This window comes from Ceratotherium simum, chromosome 24 (genome assembly GCF_057802395.1).
Source record: "Ceratotherium simum simum isolate JZ-2026a chromosome 24, ASM5780239v1, whole genome shotgun sequence".
Classification (NCBI taxonomy): domain Eukaryota; kingdom Metazoa; phylum Chordata; class Mammalia; order Perissodactyla; family Rhinocerotidae; genus Ceratotherium; species Ceratotherium simum.
Window position 1 is genome coordinate 14,110,314 of NC_141923.1, and position 14,495 is coordinate 14,124,808.

The window sequence follows — 14,495 nt, forward strand, 5'->3', positions numbered from 1 at the left end:
ACAGGTATCACTGTGAACCTCAAAATTATCTTGTGAAGTCACACAGGGAAAATGTTCTTGTTCCGATTTTATGAATTAAGAGACTTCTATCGCAAGTAACTTGTCCAGGTCATCCAGCCCTTCCAAGCCTTCCAGGCCTGTAACCTGGGCACCATCCAGTTTACCTGACCCCCTGCCTCACAGGGAACAAGGATGCTGAGTCAACTCCTTCTGAATCGGGTGAGGCGGCTCAAGCCAATGAACTGCTGATACATCAATGATTATGAATCAACACAGCAGCCAACTGACCCTCGAAACATAAATTCCTGACCTGGCTGTGGCCCAGGGACTGTCAATATCCCCGGGAACAAATTCTCTAATCACGGCGAGAAATGTCTCACCACAACTGTCAGAAAGCATTTATCCAACCTATTTCTTAGTGTGAAAGATTACCTTACCAAAAAAATAACTTCCAAGATCCCCTTCTTGTCCTTCCAAAAGAGTTAGGCTCAATGTGAAAACAATTCTGGCCCCACCGGCATCCCTTACTTTATCTTCTAAACCAATACGCATGTGGATAAATATTATATCTATTTTCCAACCGATTTTACCATATGGGCAATTAAGGAATTAATGAATTTCTGGTGCACAAGAAAACCACACAGACTCGAAATTTTAGTTCCTCCGCAGTCTCGTACTTTCTTTTCTGTCACCCTGACTTCCACACTTCTCTTTAGGACCCCTCACTGCCCACTTGACTCCTGGGGCCACAATCTCATGCCCTCACCCGTCCAACAAGGTGCGACAGACCTCCGCTGCAATGCCACACTTCACCGGCAGATGCCGCAGCCCCAACACCTGACAGGGCCAACTTTCGAATTGTGAACCCAACCGGCAGCCTTTTAGTGCCTACTGTATACTTGCCAAGCATTGCGCAAGGCCTTCAGGTCAACCGCGCACTGGCTGGCTCATCTGGGAAACGCGTGAGGAATAGACAGATTAGTTAAATCGTAGCAAGTGCTTTGAACAGTGACTGAATCTTAGTGTGAAATTATTACCAGCCCAAGGTGAGGTGGCAGAGACGGGCCGGAACTCGGGTCCACCGCAGCTGACTCAGCAGGGAGGTCTGGGCCCAGGGCTGTTTTCCATCCCGTTGGGGCCCTTGTCCTTTTTCCTGTCGCCTGCCACCAAGCTGCTGCTATGTGCTCCAAGCTGGAATCCAAATGTGGCTCCTTTCCGGCAAAGGGGCGGTGGTGTTGGGGGTGGGAGTGGTGTCACAGTTGGGGCAGGCCCAGGTCGGTGCGGCCGCATCACGGGCTTCCTGCGGGAACTTGCAGAAGGCAAGCAGCCGGGAGGTGGCAGGGTGGGGCGCAGAAGGTCGCGCTCCTACGGTCTAAACTCAACACCAAGTTTCCTCCTTTGACCTCCGGGCCTGCGCCCCACCTGCCCGCGGGACCGACCCCGGCACGTGGGGCGCGCGGGCTTGGCTCTCCCGCCACGGGCCCGGGCGGGGCCTCTCGGCGGCACTGGAGGCCGATAGGCTGCACCTGCCTGGGGCGGCAGTCTCGGGGTCGGGCCCCGCTGTGCCCCCAGCATACGGCGGGAGGGGCGCGACCTCAGAAGGTAGGGGTCCCCAGTCTCCCGCGTGCAGCCCGGAAGGCACAGGCGGGTGCTCTGGTCGCACTTGGCGCCGGGGCCCCGCAGCGGACGCACGCGCGCAGGGAGACGCCACGTGCTGGGGCCCCAGGCGCGCGGAGGCTGCTCTCGGCGTACGCGCGGCGGCGACCCACATGCGGGCTGCCGGGACCCGCCGCGCGGACGCAGCCCACCCCCACCCACGTGCGGACCGCCGCCCCCTCCCGGCGCCCCGCGCAGCCGCGCCCGCGCCCCGGCTCCCGGCCCCGGCACCGCGAGGCGGCGCGCCGGCTGCCCAGGGCGGCCGAGGGGCGGGGCTGCGCGCCGCATTGTTCCTCCCCAAGCGGCGGTCCCTCCCCTTCCCCCAGCCCCGGGCGGGGCGCGGGGCCGCCGGAGCCGCGGAACGTGGGCTCGCGCCCCGCCTTTGTCTCCCGGGCGCGAGCCGCCGCAGCCCCGCGCCCGCCGCTGGCTGCCGGAGCCCCTTTGTGCCGCGGCGCGGGGCGCGGAGCCGGCGGGCACAGCCTCAGCATGGACGTGACCGTTTCGGAGCTCATGGAGCTCTTCCTGCAGAGCCCGCTGGTGACCTGGGTGAGTGCGCCCGGCTCCCCGCCCCATTGTTGGTGCACCGGCTCCTCTCCCCGCCGCCCGCGGTCGCCGCAGACCCGATCGGCGCGGGGGACTCAGCAAGTGCTCCCGGCCGGGGTCGGGGGCCGCGTCCCGGGGTCCAGAGGCGTTTCCAGCTCTGGAGCCGGCTCTCCCGGCCCGGCCAGGGGCTGAGCGGGTACACCTGTTCCCGCTGGGGCGCTGGGCTGGCGGCCCTGGAGTGGCAGGGTCCGAGCGGTCACCCTGAGTGCCATTGCTTGACCACTCAGGAGAAGGATCCACTCCCCAAAAATATCCTCGTGTAGTTTCTGAACCCCTGAGACCAGCGGGCGGATGGCGGTGGGGATTGGGGGCCTCCGAGTGGGAACGTATACAGGCTGGGGTGGGCGCAGTGATTTCCAGTGGATTTGAGACGTGAGAAATTTATTGAAAAGTCCCTTTTATTTTTTTCGGCTTTGGGAAGCTGGAGAAAAGTGGCGAGGAAGTTTTCCTCCTGCTGTCTCGCGTCTGTTGCTTGGCGCGGGGAGGAAAGAGAGGCCCTGGAGAAGGGTGGGCTTGGTGCCTGCTGAAAGGTGGGTGGGCGTGGGGGACCCGCTTCTGCCCACCCGGGCCCTGCCTGCCCTTTCCCCCGGAGAGCTTTAGACTGTGCGCGTGGGGTGACTTTTCCTGCTTTTCTCTCCGCCTCCTCCCCGCAGGTGAAAACTTTTGGCCCATTCGGAAGCGGCAGCCAGGACAACCTGACAATGTACATGGATTTAGCGGACGGCATCTTTTTGAACCAAATCATGTTGCAAATGTAAGTTCTGTTCAGGGAGGAAGGAAAGAATGATGCTTTAGAAAGTTTAAGGTTGTGGAAATGGAATGTGAGGTTACAACAGGAGGGTTCTTTGCACGTGGGGCCACTGGTATCGCAACATTTAAGGTGCCTTTTCGCCATTCGTGAGGGTATGAGGAACTTCAGGACAGCATGTTGGCAGCTTGTTTGATGAAGGAAATTTGGAATTGAATGACTGTCATCCACATGGTGTAAGTAGTGCAGTTGACTTAAAACTCGGGTAAATTGTGATTTGAGCCCTGAAATGAAAAAACCCTCTTTCATCTTGGGGCCAAGGAAGTGTGACGGAGAGTGTCTGGTTACAGGAAGTGTCTGGATGGGTGGGGAGCATCGGTGAGTGACTATAAAAGTTTCATTCTGAGTTAGGATGGGTGCATTTCTGAGCTCCCTTTCATTCATCTTCCATTTTCAGTGGCCCCATAGCAAGTGCAATTGGCTAAGTCCCTTCTTATGAACTGGATTTCAAGTCACTGTGTTAAGAGAGGCAGGGGGAGTCAGAACGCTGTGGTACTGTTTGTTCTGAAGCATGCAGCTTCAACAGGGTCTTGGTGGAAGTTAAACTTGCTAGCATGTGTATCTGACCACATCCTTTCCTGTTGCTGAATTCTGCTGGGCCTGTCTATCTGTCTGATTGACAGCCTGCGACATGTAGGTGTTGGCTCCTACCGGTGTAGTCTGTTTTTAACTCAGAAACTGCAGGGAACATATTGGAACTGTGTGTCAGTGTGATTCACAGGCTCTTGAAGCAAAATAAAACAGTCTTATGTTCTTTGTGGATCAGCCCCTTATGCTCACCTGCAACTGAGCAAGTTGTCCTACTTGAGTATGAGCCCATTAGCTAATGAGAATCAGCTCCTTTTGTAGCCCACGCAGGAGGAGGAACAGTTAGCTTTGGCATATTCAGAAAGTGGTTTAAATAGGTCTACCTGCAACGGTCTGTTTTAAAAAAATTTCCCGAGAACATTGCTCTTTTTGTGTTAATAAGTCATTTGGTGTCATGCTGTGGGAAAGACACTTTAGTTTTAATGTCTTTTTTTTTTTAAGGCACTCCCAATCTTGTGTTTGATTAGATTCTAAAATGACAAATCTGTTATCAGCGTTGGCAGCACTTCTCCGAGAACACTGATGAGAATGAGCTTCCCTGGGGTTGTCTGGTGGCATATTCAAGTTCTGGCAGCTCTTCCCTCCGTTCTGGTGGACCCCGAAAATTACAGGATTCCATTGGTGCAGTGACCAGTGAAACTTCAACCTGTCCTTACCCAAGCCCAAGACTGTTTAATTAAAAAAACCAGCAGTATCCCCAGCCTTTTCATTCAGCTTTTACACCCAGGCAGAGGGGAGAACAAAAGCCCTGAGACTGTTTCTCTTTCTTCCCTGACCTTTCGAATTCCTGAAGCGTTTACCACTTGCTTGTAAATCAGGAGAGCCTGTTGGACCATTCCTTCGAGAAATGCCAGCTCGTCTCTTGTTCACTCTTGGCCCATGGCTACATTCTGCTTGAAGGGCTTCTCTCCTCCCCTTGACAGTTTCAAATGTTATTTTCTCCTCTGTAATATGCCAAGGTAATCGTTCTGGAAGTGGGAACTGATCAGTTAGCAGCTCTTAAGGCCTCAAGCAGTGCTTCTGGGTCCTTCTGGCCAAGGTCAGGCACAGAGGAAGGGACTGCGGGGAAGCTGTTTGGGTGGCTTTCCAGAAGGAAGAAATCAAGGAGAAAGTGGCACCGGCAGCACACAGCTTACCAATAGGGTGATCAGAGTAAACCCTGCTCCAGGTGATAGTAATTTTTTGTTTGCTCCTCGAAGTGGGTGGGGATCGACTGGAAAGGGGGCACAGGGAACTTCTAGGGGCGGTAGAAATGTTCTATGTATTGACTAGCATATGTTTTATTTTTCAAAACTCGTCAAGCTGTAACTTAAGATATATGCATTTCATTCTATGTAAAAATTACCTCAATTAGAAAAACACACAAAAGAATTCCAGCTCTAGTGTCGACAGCCTAGGTAGCCAGCCTGGGTTCGATCTGTAAGTCTCTCTCATACGAGCTATGTGACCTTGGGCACATCACTCAACACCTCAGTTTCCTCATCTGTAAAATAGGGAGTGAAGTACCCCCTAAGAGTTGGTTGAGAGGATTAAATGGAATGATCAGTGCCTGCCACTTAATAGGGGTTGGTGTCAGTTGTGTATTCACCATCTTAATCCAGAAAGGATTTGAGGCACCCCATAAAAGTTTTTTTCTCGGTCTGCCTTTCTCCCACATTCGTAGTCTCCTAGATTACTGCATGGTTCTTAGCCTTAGCCCTCTCTGAACGAGATCAAGGGCAAAACGGGACTCTGGGACGAACGAGGCTAACACCGTACTTAAGCGAAGCCTCTGTTCTCACTTCTGCTAAATGGAGAAATGTCAGGCTCACTAGCAGGTAAGTGATAAGGCTAGTCTGTCTTATCTCCCATGCTGGTACCTCCAACTGGGTGCTATTCGCCTCTTTTGATAAATTCTCCCCAAGTTGGTAGGACCTGAGAAAATTGCAGAGAGCAGTATGCTAACTCGGTTACTGGAGCTCAGATGAGAGGCGTGTTACCTAACACTTCAGAGCCATATGGAAGCTGCTAAAAGTCACGTGACTGTACCTGGGCATTGTCTCTGGCAACTGAAGTAGGCTGCGGTAGTAGTCCCTTGGCCCTGGCCTCCCGGTGACATCAGTGCCTGGAAGCAGGAAAGCCCTGTGAGCTCAGCTTTCAGGGGAGGCCCAGGTCTAGGAGAATTCCTGAATGAAAGTGTGGCATTGAGTGGCGTGGATGGAGGTGCATGGGAAACTTGCTGAATAGTTCCTCTGTAAATGCGGTTTCTCTGGGTACTGCTGGTACCCAAGGGAACACGAGGTGTCTGATTCAGTGTGGACACCTTTTGCACTGTCTCGTAGGAAAATTATTTAAGAGCTTTGACTCTAGCATCAGGCAGACAAGTTCAAATCCCCCCTCTGCCACTTACTAGTTCTGTTACCTTGGGCAAATTACTTAAACTCTCTAAGCCTCAATTTCCTGATCAGTAATAAGGGGATGGTATTTTATAAATTTGGGGAGGATTAAATAAGATTATGCATATAGAAAATGCCCAACAAATGTCAGTCGTCATTATTAGAGTGAGGCCCAGAGCTGGGTTTGTGTGTGTCTGCCCGTGTGCAACTGTGCATGTGAGACTGGACAGCTGATTTGATGCGATGGCTGTTGAGTGCAGTTGGGGACTTTCGACTGGGGCTGAGAGCTTGTGCCTGTGCAAGGCCTGCGGTAAATCCAACATGATTTGCTTTTTCAGACTCTTTTCTAACCCCTGGTGCTAGCTGCAGAATTCCAGGTAATATATTAATTATCCAGAGGTTGGAAATATCAGGCCAATGGGAGAGTTTCTTAAGCTTCCTAAAAGCCTTTGAAGGGTAGTTTTTTCCCCCTACTGTGCTGGAAGAGGAGTTACGTTCCCATTTTTCAGAAATAAAAGCTGAGGATAAAAGGGCAAATAGTTATTAGTTGAATGCGTTTGTGTTGGAGCAAAAACAGATTCTTACTCATGAACTTAATTTCCTTTTTTGGCTGCAGCATGTGACACTCACGGGGACTTTGAGTCCTTAAAAATTATGCAAAAAATTCATGGTCATCATAGGGGAGTAGGAACATACAGATGAGCAAAATAAAAATTGCCTGGGCCGGCCCCGTGGCCAGGTGGTTCAAGTTCAGGCACTCTGCTTCGGTGGCCTGGATTTGTGGGTTCAGATCCTGGGTGCCGACCTTCACCACTCACCAGCCATGCTGTGGGGGTGTCCCACATAGAAATTAGTGGAAGATTGGCACAAATGTTAGCTCAGGGCTAATCTTCCTCCAGCAAAAGAAAGAGGAAGATTGGTAATGCATGTTAGTGCAATCTTCCTCAGCGGAAAAAAAAAAAAAAAATTGCCAAAATATAATTTTGCCATGTGGGCGTAGCAGTATTAATATTCTGGTGCCTTCCAGATGTTGTCTCTGGCATATATATTAATATATGTTCCTAATGTATTTTTATACAAATTGGGCTCATGCTACTATTAACATCCTTTTTCTATTTTTTTTTTTACACCTTGCTATATTATAAACAGCTCCACTATCTGTATCAAGACATAGTTTCTTGATTCGGTTTTGAATTTAGGAAGTCTTTGGAATATAACCAAAAGTTGGGGGCTGGCTTTTTCACAAAGGAGGGGGGCAAGGTTGCTATATAAACGTAAATTATAACTCTCTCTTTAAAATTCTAGGGAGAGCTGATTTCCTTTTTTCTAGTTAGAAGTTTTTATGAGAAGAAAGCCCTGGGGGGCCCCACACTTCCGACTTGGAACTCTCCAAGTTCAGACAAGTTATCAGATGCTTACACCTGTGTCCTCTAGGGTCCTGACGTGGGGCTGTCAAGTGAAGAGGATCCTAGTTATCAATGTCGGGGAATTGCAGGGCAATGGTTCTATGATGCCCTCTTCCTGGGACATAGGACCAAGTACGGTCCAAGTTTGCCAGTGCAGACCTGGCCTTCATAGCATGATAGCCTTTTAGGGCTGGAAGCATCCTGTAGTCATTTGGAAGGTGAGCAAACTGTGGCCCAGAGAACTTTGGCCAGTCCCAGCTTCCAGACTGGAATCAGCGGCTCCTGACCCATTTCCTGCCGCACGGAGAGGCGGGGGTTACGCTGGGTAGAGTGGGGATAGGCCTTCCTTAACCGTAGTTAACTTCTGCTTGGATTTGTTTCCTAATAACCTCTCTTTACCCTGAGAGCCTTAGTTAAAGGAGGGAGCACTAATGATCATGATAATTAGTCTAATTACACATATCATAAACGTCAAGGCTCTTTTGGAGTACAGTTTCAATTAGCTGTTGCTTCCCAGAACTGGGGAGAAGAAAAGCAGGGATGGTCAGAGGCTTGCCTGCTGTCACCTGTCGGACGCCCACGTCCCCACGCTGGGAGTGTGTGGTGCCTTTGCATGTGCAGTGAACGTCCCCGTGTGTGCTGAGGCCCTGCGGCTGCTGGCCCTCCCGGGGTGGTCCCGTCTGACCTAAACGAAGCTGGGACTGCACTAACAGTAAAACCGAGAAAGCTCTGCAGTTCTGTAACTTCTGCAATTTTAAGAAGCACATTTGTCACTTGATAAAATTGCTCCTCGTCTCTTAAGGTATCTGCCATAAAGGGAGGAGAATCGTACCTTTAGGATAAATTATTTTGTAATGCTAGGGACACTTCTGCAGCTAAAATGCCTTTGTGGTTTATATTCTGAATGCCTCCTCTATTCCTAGATTAATCTCCACTGAACTGTTAACCTTTATTTTCTCAGTAACGGATGGCTCCAAGAGAAACCTGTAACATGTGGATAGCTTGGCCAGACTCCATTGCTCTGTGGGGACAACAAGAAATGTTGTCACATGACAGTTGAAAAGAGGTTCTCTGGTTGCCCCAAGGTGCCCATGTGACTGTTTTAGGGGATACAGGATGATTGAATAAAATCCATGGCTGATTATTGCATGTAATGTGTAAAGGGGTTTGCATATACACATTACAGTTTAGGGACTCATAGTGGATCTATCAAATATTTACCTAATCGTTAAATTTTGAACAGCTTGTGTTTTGTAAAAAAAAAATTGTATTTCCAGTGACATTTGAAGTGATGTCTGTTTGTAGATTTTTTTTCTATTTGTCAGTTTTCTCTTAATTATTGGCTTGGAATGAGCCAAATGGCATTGAGATTGATTTCCTTAACTCCCCAAACTCCCCCTCCTGTGCGGCCCTCATCGTCGAGGGACCTGGTTACTGAGGAAGGAGGACGAGGCTGCCTGTCTTCTGTCATACCAGCCCCCAGGAGGCTCAGCACCCGTATCACAGGGCTCGGATGACGGATGCAACCGTGAAGACAGCCCTCATTTGAATTAGACAGCCTTCTCGGTGTCTTGGGACAGTAGAAAGGGAGGGAGGACTTTGTTGTGAAAAGCAGTGTGGGGTTCGTGGAGGGGTGGAAGCCTAATTCTGTTGAGTCTGTTCTCTTTAAATAGAAAATATTTTTTGACACTGAGAATTTTGAGAAATGTCTTGTACACAGATGAGTGAAATTATATATCAGTTGGTTCAGATTTCTAGTTTCATCACAACCAGTCCTGACTTCAGCCTGAGATCAGAAAATAAATGACACTTTGGGGGTTTCCCACGTGAGTTATTTGTGTCTCTGTTAGCATTTCTCATAGGGGGCATTGTACACCATAGTGTCACAGACTGATGATGTCGTTTTTCAAGACAGAATTGTGTTCCTGGAATGTAAATCACAGGCAGGACCAGCCCAAGACCAATTCAGGTGGCAGGGAGGGGACCCCATGTAAAATGGAACATTAATGATTTTATTGGTTTAGTAAGTCAGAAATGTACTTTTTTTCCCCTTTTCTATCTTTCTTGATATTTCACATATTTTGGGTTCTTCAGCTTTTAATCCCTTTAATCTTGAAATATATTTTTGTATAGACTACTGATTTTTGTACAGTGTAGATTTTTGGGTCTGTGTTGACATTTGGTGGTTGTTTATGGGTGTTACTAGCAGTGGGAACGGAAATAACATTGATGAAGGGACTGTGGTGGGCTAGGTACTTGGGTGCAGGGAGCGGAAAGGTGATGTGGCTCCCCTCAGGTCCACGGCTTGGCAGTGGCAGAATTAGGATTTGATTCGAGCCACACTTGTCACACCTCTATGCTTGGAGAGAAGCCAGCGCTCCATCTCGTCTGGGAAAGAGGGTGTGGCTAATGCTGGGAGATGTAATTTCCACTTTCATCTTTTTTCCACTAGAGATCCCAGGCCAACAAATCAACGCATCAACAAGCACGTCAACAATGATGTGAACCTTCGCATTCAGAACTTGACCATCTTGGTGAGAAACATAAAGACCTATTACCAGGTAAGGGCGGTTCTCTGTTCCCCTAGAGTTCTGCTGTGCGTCTGGCAATATCGTCACTCAAACGGTTTCCCCACAGGAAGACGAGAGGAAATGCTGTTCATGGTTAGGCATGTGCTTGCTGCTCGCTGTGTTCTCACTTGCACCTTTTTTTTGGCATTGTGAGAAGGGTCAGATGTTGGATCGCTTTACTTTGTCCAGTGAATGTCCTTTGAACTGTGTGCAAAGCATCGTGCCTGGTGCTGTGAGGGCCCCAGAGCGAAGCCTCAATTCACAGCTGTGGCCCCAAGCGTGCAATCAAATGGGGACTGGCTAGAACGGGCTCTGTGAGGGGCACCGTGACGTATCGCCCACAGCTCAGTGTGTCTGTACAGGAGCAATTCGAAGGGTTGAGGGAGAGAGAGTGACCACAGGAGGGTTACGTCTGGCCCAAGAATATAGTTGATGAGCCCCCAGCTTGCAGATGGGACCACTGGGGTTCATGGTATGGAGTGTCCACTTGTCAGGTGCTCACTGTGTCTCAGTGATTTCGATGGGTCGGGCAAGTGGGCCTGATGAGGAAGGGCTGTTAAAATCCTCAGCCCAGCCTTGGGAAGGTCAGGTGAATCTTTGATGTTCATGATCTTTATATGGCCAGCATTGATGGGATACAGACTTAAACTGTGCATCTCGGAGCCCTAGTTTTCAAACTTTTTCTTAGCAGTGAAACTTTTTCCCCAAATATGATTTTTTTTCTTGAAACCCCAGGTGAAGCCCTGGTGACTCTGATTGACTTGGGGGTGGGGAGCCTTAGTGCCCTCTGTTCAGCCCCCTCCTCGCCCTCCAGGGCATCTCTGTGGGTAATCAGGACGCCAGGGAACACAGTTTAAGCACCCCCACTCAAAAACAAGTCGCTTCCAGATGCATGCTGGGGTTTCACTGACCTCTCGACCAGATTCTGCCTCTGAAACCTCTTCCTAGCACTCAACTTCCTGGGCAGTAACTTAGTCTTGGTTCTGAGGTTTGGGAGCATCTTCTGAGTCATGAGTTCCCTGCAAACATGAGGAAGCCCTCAGGCCAGCCATGGCTCCCCTCTCTGCCCTCAGGTAGTGGTTGCTGTTCTGAGGTCAGCTGAGGGACAGCTGGATAGGCTGTCGGGCGGAGTCTGTGCCGTGGCGTTGGGCTGTGTGCTGGGCCCCGTTCCTGCCGAGGGCTCTGGTTGCTGCAGGAGCCCTTCTGGCTCAACACGAATTTGAAAAGGGATAGGAGAGGGAGGGAGTGGACGGTGTCCTGGGATGTCTGAAATGATTGTTTCCATCCTCCTCCCATTGGGGTTGGGGCGTGAGAGGGAGCTTGGGTGCTGGGATGCTCTGCCTGTGTGGCCAGTTCAGCAAGCTACCTCTGCTCATTCCATGGACTGTTGGTAGCGCGGCACCGCGGACTCGGAGCAGCCTCTGGAGGCTTAGAACCAGCCCCATCCTTTTAGGTACAGGTGCCGGCTGCACTGAGGAGGGGCTGAGGGTCAGGGGGAGGCCTGGCTGGGGTTGAAGTGGGTTCATTTCCTTGTCTGAAGGGAGCCATGCTCAGGGATGGGCATGCTGTAGGCCGGTAGGTCTCAGCTAGTGACAACCACAGGCGGGGGAAGCTGGGCAAGGGCCATGGTGCTGCCAGTGAATTTGGTCTGGGCGTGGAGAGGGCTGTCTGGGGGCTGTGCTGGCAGTTAAGCAGGAACTCAGGGCTTGATCCCTGTCTGCAGGCACTGTTCGTGGTAAGCAGGTGCTTTCAATGCCGTGTGCTAAGTGCCACTAAGCTAAGGCTGTGTTGTTGGGGGCGGGGAAGGGTGGTTGGGAAAGGCTTCTTGGAGGAGGGGACACCTGAGTGGAGTTTTGGTAGGTGACTGAGTTTGCATGTTTGGAGGTCATGGGAAGGAGAGAGGGGGAAAGGGTGTTGAGGTGGAGGAAGGCGTGGAGGCACAACACAGTTCTGTCCTCCATCACTCGAGGTCAGCATCCTCCACAGTTCTTGGGTGAAGGTCTGCTTTGCCAAGTTTCAGATGAATCAAAAGCAGGGAGGTGTGAACCTGAGAGAGAAAGAAATTCAGATTCGAAACAGGCTTGCCAGGCAGGCCAGAGCCAACAGTGATAACTCTCGACAGGTGTGTCTCCTACCGCAGGTGTGGCTGGTGGGTGGTAACCTCTCCCTGACGGTCTCAGGTGGAGGGGAGCATTTCTGCAGCTCTCTGAGCAGCGTGGAGCCGTCAGGCTCTTGCTGCAAGCTGGCTGGCCAGGCAGATGCTGTCCCGGTCTTGCTGGCCCAGTCGGACAGACGCCGGTGGTGATCGGCAGCTCTGATGGTCCAGGTCTGGGCTGGCCAGAGGGGGCTCAACACCGGCTTGAGACTGTGTCGATTTGGAGGCAGTCTGCTGCTCTTGGGGCACTGTGTAGAGTTCCAGAAGATGGGAAACAGTCACAGGAGGGAGAAGATGGCTAGTCCATTCTCAGGGCCCAGAAAGACTCACAGATAGAAGCGAGGACCGTGCATCCTTGTTCGCTTCTGCACTGTTGGCTCTTTGAGAGCAGGGCTGGTGTGTGTTGGCAGCCTCAGCCCCTGCCCAGGGTCAGTGTTTGCTGAAAGCACTTGCTAAGGGCTGTGAGCCATCCCTGCCCCTCAGTCAGTCCTGCTCACTTGAGAAAGCTGGCAGGACATCTGCCTTTTGGGCTGACACAGGTTTGGTGTGGGCAGTGTTCTACTGAGTATTTTTTCCTTCCAATTTATTGTAAAATAAAGTTCTGGTCATATAAGTAATAAGTGCTCTTTATAAACAGCTTGGAAAACAAACAAGTAGCAAGAAAGAAAGAAACACCCATAATCTCACCACCCGAAGACAATCACTATTAACATTTTTAGTGTTTCCTTCCACTTGTTGCCTGAATAGTTTTTGTTTTACACCGTTGTGGTCATGCTGTATATACAATTGCATATCCTGCCTTTTTTTCCTCCCAGCTGACATTATGGCATAAACATAATTGGTTATTATTGCAAAGAGACATTCAAGAAAGTTTTCCAAAAGACCTACTGCCCGATGTCCCCTTGTGAAAGTGGCCCTGCAGGTTGTGAGGGCCTGGAATGAAGCGAGACAAATGTCATTCCTTACTTTGGGGTGCCGGGGAGGGAAAGGTCACCCCCCAAGTGAGTGGGACTCCCTCTCACCCGTGGCTTTTTCAGTAGACACATCAACGTCACGGAATCCAGCCCTGGGTCTTGTTTGGCAGGCAACAGTTCTGTGCCCCTGGCTATCCCCTTCTTTTCTGAGGCACCATGGGGCAGGGCCAGTTAGGAGGGACAGGGGCCTCTCTTCAATAGCATGGGCTTGTTTCACAAGGAAGCTCAAATTTGCCTCTGAAAACCCGTGGAGACAAAGGGTTCTTGACCTTTTTCTGGGGCAGAGGACAGGCGGTGGGTGAAAACTAGCGTGACTGGGCTCAGTCTGACCACCTGTGTCTCGGCCTAGGTCTCAGGCCGCCTCCTGACCTGCTGCTTGAACTCTTCTGGGGTGGGGCCTGCAGTCTGCATTTTCAGAAGTTCCCCAGCTGTTTAAGTCACTCCTCCTTCCGACAGGATTGGGAATCAGTGGGCTGGAGTGGTGGTTCTCGAAATGTGGTCCCCAAACCAGCAGCGGTGGCATCGCCTGAAAATTGTTGGAAATGCAGATCGTCAGGCCCCTCCCCAGACCTGCTGTGGAGGTCCAGCAGTCTTAGCTTAACAAGTCCTCCGGGTGATTCTGATGCACACTCCTGTGAGAACCACTGGGTAGAGCATGTCTAGTGAAGTCTAGAAGACGCACCTTCAGCCAGGTCTCCTGGGGCAGAGCGCGCTCAGTTCTCACCAGGTGACTCCTCTCCATCACACACAGCGGACACACATCTCATCCGCCCCGGGACAGGAAGGCAGGTCCTGGCAGCCGTCTGAGGAGAGGCTGCCATGATAAGAAGGTGACTAGAAGGAGCAGGGGTGTCATTGAGGGAGTTGTTGGCAAGGGGCCGAGAAAGCCAGAGTTGGACAGGGCCTTGTTGAGAGCGCCTGGTTCAGTCTCTGCATTTCAGAAAAGAAAAGGCTGATTAGTTCGAGGTGGAAGCACCAGCTCCAGGACAGGCATCTGCGAATGGGGCGTCTGCTGCGAGGCCAGGAGGAGAGGCGAGCCTGGACCAAAACTGCAAGCCGCCTCAAGCCGCTGGCTGGTCAGCTCTGAGCCCAGTGTCACGTGAAGCTTGTTTTACTTGCTCAACAGCCAAGACCTTTTTCATCTGAGTCTTTTTTAAGTTAAATTTTGGATTTATAGCATGGCTCATTTTTTACATTCAGAGCCTTGAGTATTTACATTAAATGCATGTTCAGGGCCGGGCCCGTAGCTTAGGGGTTAAGTGCGTGGGCTCCGCTACTGGTGACCTGGGTTCGGATCCCGGGCGCGCACCGACGCACCGCTTCTCCGGCCATGCTGAGGCCGCGTCCCACATACAGCAAC

At 51.1% G+C, this 14,495-nt stretch overlaps 1 protein-coding gene across 3 annotated transcripts in view; it reads left to right on the forward strand.

The window, feature by feature from the left end:
- Positions 1 to 2,042: 2,042 nt before the first annotated feature.
- Positions 2,043 to 14,495, forward strand: part of CCDC88C (coiled-coil and HOOK domain protein 88C) — a 128,448-nt gene continuing 115,995 nt past the window's right edge. For 2 of the 3 annotated variants that reach the window (XM_004434203.3, XM_087448045.1), the window contains exons 1-3: positions 2,043 to 2,202; positions 2,913 to 3,013; positions 9,889 to 9,997. In XM_004434203.3, the coding sequence (XP_004434260.2) occupies positions 2,143 to 2,202; positions 2,913 to 3,013; positions 9,889 to 9,997 (270 nt within the window). In that variant the 5' untranslated portion in view covers positions 2,043 to 2,142. Of the gene's footprint in view, positions 2,203 to 2,912; positions 3,014 to 9,888; positions 9,998 to 14,495 lie in introns of those variants that run through there. The other variant, XM_087448046.1, reaches the window with a different exon arrangement.